A 7,652-nucleotide genomic window follows, 5' to 3' on the forward strand; every position below is an offset into this window, starting at 1 on the left:
CTCCCCCCCACTTCCACTGCCCACAACCCGCCCCTACCACCCACCAGTACCCACCACACCCACCTACCAAGTACATACAAACGTGATCACTCCGAGTCAACATGTATTATAGTTACTTACCATTCAACTACAACCATTTACCACCACCCACCACTACCACCCTCACCCACCACTACCACACTCACCCACCACTACCACCCTCACCCACCACTACCACCCTCACCCACCACTACCACCCTCACCACTACTACCACCCTCACCACCACTACCACCCTCACCGCCACTACCACCCTCACCACCACTACCACCCTCACCACCACTACCACCCTCACCCACCACTACCACCCTCACCACCACTACCACCCTCACCCACCACTACCACCCTCACCACCACTACCACCCTCACCACCACTACCACCCTCACCACCACTACCACCCTCACCACCACTACCACCCTCACCACCACTACCACCCTCACCCACCACTACCACCCTCACCACCACTACCATCCTCATCACCACTACCATCCTCATCACCACTACCACCCTCACCACCACTACCACCCTCATCACCACTACCACCCTCATCACCACTACCATCCTCACCCACCACTACCACCCTCACCACCACTACCACCCTCACCACCACTACCATCCTCACCACCACTACCATCCAGGGGAAGACAGCATGAAAGTTCAAGACAATCTGGACACATTGAAGGAATGGTGGTAGTGTCTTGTGCAGAGTGCATAGTCAGTATGCCTATGCACTCTGCACCAGACCCTGATTCTTGGAACTCTACGTTCATCAATAACTCTAAAAAACCACTATCGCAGGCCCTTCATATTCTATGAAGACAAAGCCTAGATACTGGCGTTATCCCTGACATACTAAAAGCAGCAATGATAGCGCCACTCTATAAAGGAGGAAATAAGGCAGAAGCAAAAAAGTAGAGACCGATAGCATTAAAATCACACAACATAAAAGTCTGTGAGAGAGTGCTAAGAAGTAAGATCACAAAATTCATGGAATCACCGTTTCTTCATAGCCCTGGACAACATGGGTTCAGAACAGGGCGCTGTAGCCTGCCACAGTTGCTGGACCACTATGACATGGCACTAGATGCCATGGATGACAAACAAAACTCTAATGTAATTTACACTGATTTCACAAAAGCCTTCAACAAATGTGACCATGGTGATATATATTTATTTATTTATAAACAAGAAGCTACATTGTGGGATTAAGAGAGTACATAGTAATGGTGTTGATTTTACATTCTTGTAAAGCCACTAGCACGCATAGCATTTCGGGCAAGTCCTTAATTTAACAGATAATTTTAAGTAGATAATTTACAGTAAAATTGAAAAAAAAAATTACAGGTACATTGTAAGAAATATTGACACAATAAACAAAGATTAGATTAGTACACAATAATAACAATACACTATAATGAACAAGGATTACTAGGAATATTAGGGTTAAATTTCAGGGTTATCAATTGGTTCATTGTAGCACAATTTGAGGATCATTTCAAGGAATAATGTAGAAGATGCACTCAATATAACAACCATGATATCAGATGATATCAAAGATTGCAATGGTAAAGTAATATGGCTTAGATACAAATATTAAGGGATAGGGTAGCATTAGGTACAATGCGAGTTAAAGCACTAGGTAGGAAACTATGAAGATGAAATTAGGTACTTTTTGGTTTTATTTTTTAATAAGGCAAAAATTGGACAGCTTTTCCATTCATTAGGGAGTGAGTTCCATAGACTAGGTCCCTTTATTTGCATAGAGTGTTTATTTACACAGATTAAGTTTGACTCTGGGGATATCAAAGAAAGATTTATGTCTGATGTGGTGAGTATGTGTTCTATTACATCTGTCCAGGAAGAGTTTCAGAACAGGGTTGTTGTTGTTGTTGTGTTGATTTAGGGGCGACGACGATCGTGGGATCGGATGCGCCCCGGCTGCCCGATACCGGAAATAGTGGAGGGATGGGGTCCCTATAGTCTCTTCAGGCCATAGACCCTACAATCTCCTCAAGCCACATATTTTACAGTCTCTTCAGGCCACTGACATGACGGATGAAGCGGAAGGTATGGCGAAGGATGTCATGACGGACGTCTTCGTCTCTCGCACCTGCCCCGTCAAGGAGAACGGGAACTGTGAGGTGGGGAATATTCAGCCTACGAACGGCACTCTGTAGTCTGACGCGAGCGCTATGAAATCGAGCGCAGTGAAGAAGAAGGTGTTCCACTGTATCCTCCTGGGTCGGACACCACTGGCAGTATGGGGAATCTACCAGCCGTAGACGATGGAGATGTGCAGCCAGGCAGGTGTGCCCAATCCGGATACGAGTGATGGGAGTGTCGAGAAGTCGAGAATGATGACGAGTCCATGAACGCTGGGAGGAGTCCTCCCGGAGACCAGCCAGAGAGGAGGACCTCAGTGCTGGCTCCATCATTGCCTCCCAACTCACAAGGCAAACTGCCCAGAGTTGCGGGAGAATTTCGGAAAGGTCTAGAGGCACATTTGCAGAATCATGGAGAGCATGCGCCATCCCTGCTGCTGCGTCGGTCACCTCATTGCCATTAATACCGACATGTGACAGAATCCATTGGAGATCGACCAACCCGGAGTACCAGAGTATGACAGCAGTTCTCCACGGATCTGTGACACAGTATGACGATGGACTCGTGGACGCCGAGATATCAGATGTAGATTGTTACTTTGAATCTATTCTCATAATAGGAAAGTTTTGTTTTTCTTATTATACTGGTAAGCACTGACGAGTACCTCTTAACTACTTCGTTTGCAACTAGGCCAATCCTAAGTTTTTTTTCATATTCATGTTTCTTGTCGATGCACACAAAATACGTTCAAAAGGAATTACTGGAAAAATAGGCAGATGGATCTACAATTTCCTGACTAGCAGAACCCAATGTGTAATAGTCAATAAAATAAAATCCGGTCCATCAACCGTGAAGAGCTCAGTCCCCCAGGGTACTCAAGTACTTTTTTTCATCCTCATATCGGACATAGACAAGTACACAACCTATAGTACTGTGTCTTCCTTTGTTGATGACACTAGGATTTTTATGAGAGTAGACAACATAGAGGACACGGCAAACCCCCAATCAGTTGTAAATCAGGTCTTTCTATGGGCTACAGAAAATAACATGGTGTTTAATATTGTAAATATTGCAAATCAAATGCAATATAATTCATAGATAACTGGGAACACTTCTAGGGAAGAAATGACATGTATGCTCGGGATGGGGTGCATCTATCTAGGGCTGGGGTGGTTGTTGTCGGGAACTCATTGGAACCTGTGGTTGGAGGCGTTTGTTTGGGTTTACATTGTTAGTAGACAGTAGTATGGGAATTGATATGGAGAAAGGAGGTAACAAAAGTATGTGTTTATGTGAGAAACAAATTGGCAAAATGAACAGGGACAGGCAAGGGCCTCAAAATAACAAGACACATAGGGTACATTATTTGAACAGTAGGAGTCTAAGAAACAAAATAAACGATTTAAATGCTCTTGTCTGCACTTGTGCAATAGTGCAATATTATTGCACTTACCGAAATATTGCACTTACCGTTTATTGCACTTACCGTTTCGGTAAGTGCAATATTATTGCACTTACCGAAACGTGGATGAATGTAGAAAATAGTGAACTATTAGCTGAATATCAAATAAATGGATTTAAACTATTTCACACAGATATAGTAGACGAGGAGGGGGAGTAGCCATATATGTTAGGGAAAATTTGTAATGTAGTCTCAAAGAGGGAATCAAAACTGAGCCACACAGAGAAACTATTTGGATAGAATTAAACGAAAAAGCTAGAAATCTTATAATAGGAGTTAAATACAGGCCACCAAACTTAGATAGAATGGAAGCAAACCATCTATGGGATGAAATATGTAGGGCCTCTAGGTCAAACAGTATTTGTGTCATGGGTGACTTTAATTTTAGTGGAATAAACTGATTTAATAGAACAGGGAATAATGAAGCAGAAGATTTTCTAGAATTAATTGATGATGGCTTTATTAAGCAACATATTAAGGAACCAACGCAGAAAATAATATTTTAGAATTAGTATTAACTAACAGGGAAACACAAACTAATGACATCGAAATACGGAGTGAGCTAGGGAACAGTTATCACAAAGAAATCAGATTTAGAATAGAATGGAATAGATTTGTAGGGGGAAAATTAAGTTAAATTGCTAGATTTTCGAAAAGTTGATTGTAATAGCCTAAGAATTTTTTTTGGGTGAAATAGATTGGAAACACTTGGGCATGGGGGGGGGGTGGACCGGTCTTGGAGCGAGACGTGAACCCAGTGATGGGTGATGTAAAAGGGGATTTCGATGTGGATTCAAAATATAACTTATTTAAAAATATTCTAAGGAAAGCACAGGAACGTAGAATACCATACAAATTGAATAGATCAAATAATAATGACTCAAAATGGATAACAAAGAATCTGAAGAACCTTATAGGTAGAAAGAGAGCTTGGTACAAAAGGATTAAGAATGGGGAAGTCAGTTAAGAACAAGAATTCGTACAACTGGTTAGAAATGTTAAAAAAGAGACAAAGAGAGCAAAAAGAAACTATGAAGTTCACATAGCAAGCAAAGACAAATCCTAAAGGGCTTTTTCAGTTATATCGAACAAAGATTAGGGAAAGGATAGGTCCATTAAAAACTGAGACAGGTCAAATAACTGATAACGACGAAGAGATGAGTAGTATTTTTAATAAATATCTTATCTCTGTATTAACTAAAGAGGAACTTAACATTAATTCTTCAGCCGAACAAGTCTATGTGTGTGGGGACGAGGACATGTTGACTAGCTTAGTAATTACCAAGGAGGGTGTTATTAAACAAATAGTGAAAATCAAGCCAAACAAATCCCCAGGACCAGACGAAGTGTTTACCAGAGTGCTTAAGGAAGGCAAAGAGGAGCTCTGTGCAAATTTTACTACAATTATTGATCTAACACTTCCGGCTATATTCATGCCTGTATGAAGGTGTGTGACAGAGGAAGACATTGAGTTTACCAGAGCTGAAGTAACGAAACAATTGCTGGAGTTGGAGACGACCAAGGCTGAGGTCTCCAGGCGGGTACTGAGAGCCTGGGCTGAGGTCTCCAGGCGGGTATTGAGAGCCTGGGCTGAGGTCTCCAGGCGGGTACTGGGAGCCTGGACTGAGGCCTCCAGGCGGGTACTGAGAGCCTGGGCTGAGGTCTCCAGGCGGGTACTGGGAGCCTGGGCTGAGGTCTCCAGGCGGGTACTGAGAGCCTGGGCTGAGGTCTCCAGGCGGGTACTGGGAGCCTGGGCTGAGGTCTCCAGGCGGGTACTGAGAGCCTGGGCTGAGGTCTCCAGGCGGGTACTGAGAGCCTGGGCTGAGGTCTCCAGGCGGGTACTGAGAGCCTGGGCTGAGGTCTCCAGGCGGGTACTGGGAGCCTGGGCTGAGGTCTCCAGGCGGGTACTGAGAGCCTGGGCTGAGGTCTCCAGGCGGGTACTGGGAGCCTGGGCTGAGGTCTCCAGGCGGGTACTGGGAGCCTGGGCTGAGGTCTCCAGGCGGGTACTGAGAGCCTGGGCTGAGGTCTCCAGGCGGGTACTGAGAGCCTGGGCTGAGGTCTCCAGGCGGGTACTGGGAGCCTGGGCTGAGGTCTCCAGGCGGGTACTGAGAGCCTGGGCTGAGGTCTCCAGGCGGGTACTGAGAGCCTGGGCTGAGGTCTCCAGGCGGGTACTGGGAGCCTGGGCTGAGGTCTCCAGGCGGGTACTGGGAGCCTGGGCTGAGGTCTCCAGGCGAGTACTGGGAGCCTGGGCTGAGGTCTCCAGGCGGGTACTGGGAGCCTGGGCTGAGGTCTCCAGGCGGGTACTGGGAGCCTGGGCTGAGGTCTCCAGGCGGGTACTGAGAGCCTGGGCTGAGGTCTCCAGGCGGGTACTGGGAGCCTGGGCTGAGGTCTCCAGGCGGGTACTGGGAGCCTGGGCTGAGGTCTCCAGGCGGGTACTGAGAGCCTGGGCTGAGGTCTCCAGGCGGGTACTGAGAGCCTGGGCTGAGGTCTCCAGGCGGGTACTGGGAGCCTGGGCTGAGGTCTCCAGGCGGGTACTGAGAGCCTGGGCTGAGGTCTCCAGGCGGGTACTGAGAGCCTGGGCTGAGGTCTCCAGGCGGGTACTGGGAGCCTGGGCTGAGGTCTCCAGGCGGGTACTGGGAGCCTGGGCTGAGGTCTCCAGGCGAGTACTGGGAGCCTGGGCTGAGGTCTCCAGGCGGGTACTGGGAGCCTGGGCTGAGGTCTCCAGGCGGGTACTGGGAGCCTGGGCTGAGGTCTCCAGGCGGGTACTGAGAGCCTGGGCTGAGGTCTCCAGGCGGGTACTGGGAGCCTGGGCTGAGGTCTCCAGGCGGGTACTGGGAGCCTGGGCTGAGGTCTCCAGGCGGGTACTGGGAGCCTGGGCTGAGGTCTCCAGGCGGGTACTGAGAGCCCGAGCTGAGGTCTCCAGGCGGGTACTGAGAGCCCGGGCTGAGGTCTGTGATGCCCACTCGTGAAGAATTATATTATCACTGGAGACCAGACACCTGGAGAACAGCCAAGACTGTGTGTACACGACGGACCTAGTTGATACGGTCCACTACAGTTCATCATGTTTTACATGCCAGGTGTCTGCTGGTGTGACGAGGACCCCAACACACCTGTCTGCTGGTGTGAGGAGGACCCCAACACACCTGTCTGCTGGTGTGGGGAGGACCCCAACACACCTGACTGCTGGTGTGGGGAGGACCCCAACACACCTGACTGCTGGTGTGGGGAGGACCCCAACACACCTGTCTGCTGGTGTGGGGAGGACCCCAACACACCTGACTGCTGGTGTAAGGAGGACCCCAACACACCTGACTGCTGGTGTGAGGAAGACCCCAACACACCTGACTGCTGGTGTGAGGAAGACCCCAACACACCTGACTGCTGGTGTGAGGAGCACCCCAACACACCTGACTGCTGGTGTGAGAAGGACCCAACATACCTGACTGCTGGTGTGAGAAGGACCCAACACACCTGACTGCTGGTGTGAGGAAGACCCCAACACACCTGGAGAGGCATCATGACCAGGGGGTCCTCGCCGCCTGCTCCTGCCTCACAAACACGCCCACGGATATCACACAGGACAGAGAACTTTGTGTATATTGCATTTGTTGCATTGTGATTATTCCTTTGACACAGTGGCCAGGTGTGGTTAGTGGTGGAGGTGGAGGAGAGGCTTGAGGCAAGAGTAGTGACCAGCACCACCTCACATGGGTCAACAATGCGTCCCATCCTCTTCCTGACTATAGTCAATGGTCTCTCTCAGGAAAGAGACTAATGTTTGTTGATGCCAAAATAGGCGGGAAATGATCAAGACTGGAAGTAGCTAGAGCAGCGTCTTGACACACTACAAGCAGGAGCTAGATTTAGTACCAACACAAACACAGTAATAGTGCTCGACTCTTTGTGGGACATAACGTACCAAACGGGACGGAAAATCCTTTTGAGACAGAACCTTACCTTGAGGTTACCTTGAGGTGCTTCCGGGGCTTAGCGTCCCCGCGGCCCGGTCGTCGACCAGGCCTCCTCCGACCAGAACAAAGTCAATT

The 7,652-nt window shown here is 48.5% G+C and overlaps 1 protein-coding gene across 1 annotated transcript; it reads right to left on the reverse strand.

Moving 5' to 3' along the window:
- Nucleotides 1–5,015: 5,015 nt before the first annotated feature.
- Nucleotides 5,016–7,335, reverse strand: LOC138350175 (collagen alpha-1(XXVIII) chain-like). The gene is made up of 2 exons (XM_069300513.1): nucleotides 7,161–7,335; nucleotides 5,016–6,553 (listed from the first exon to the last, which is right to left on the reverse strand). Exons 1-2 carry the CDS (start codon nucleotides 7,333–7,335, stop codon nucleotides 5,016–5,018), a joined length of 1,713 nt encoding a protein of 570 aa, XP_069156614.1.
- Nucleotides 7,336–7,652: the final 317 nt, after the last annotated feature.

Source organism: Procambarus clarkii, chromosome 44, assembly GCF_040958095.1.
Source record: "Procambarus clarkii isolate CNS0578487 chromosome 44, FALCON_Pclarkii_2.0, whole genome shotgun sequence".
In the NCBI taxonomy this organism is placed as follows: domain Eukaryota; kingdom Metazoa; phylum Arthropoda; class Malacostraca; order Decapoda; family Cambaridae; genus Procambarus; species Procambarus clarkii.

Excerpts from the sequence above, each read along its gene's own strand:
- LOC138350175 (XM_069300513.1), bottom strand. The coding sequence starts at position 7,335 with ATGGGACGCATTGTTGACCCATGTGAGGTGGTGCTGGTCACTACTCTT. Across the intron at positions 6,554-7,160 it reads TGATATCCGTGGGCGTGTTT|ACCTCAGCCCGGGCTCTCAG; the intron begins GTGAGGCAGGAG and ends TGGGCATCACAG.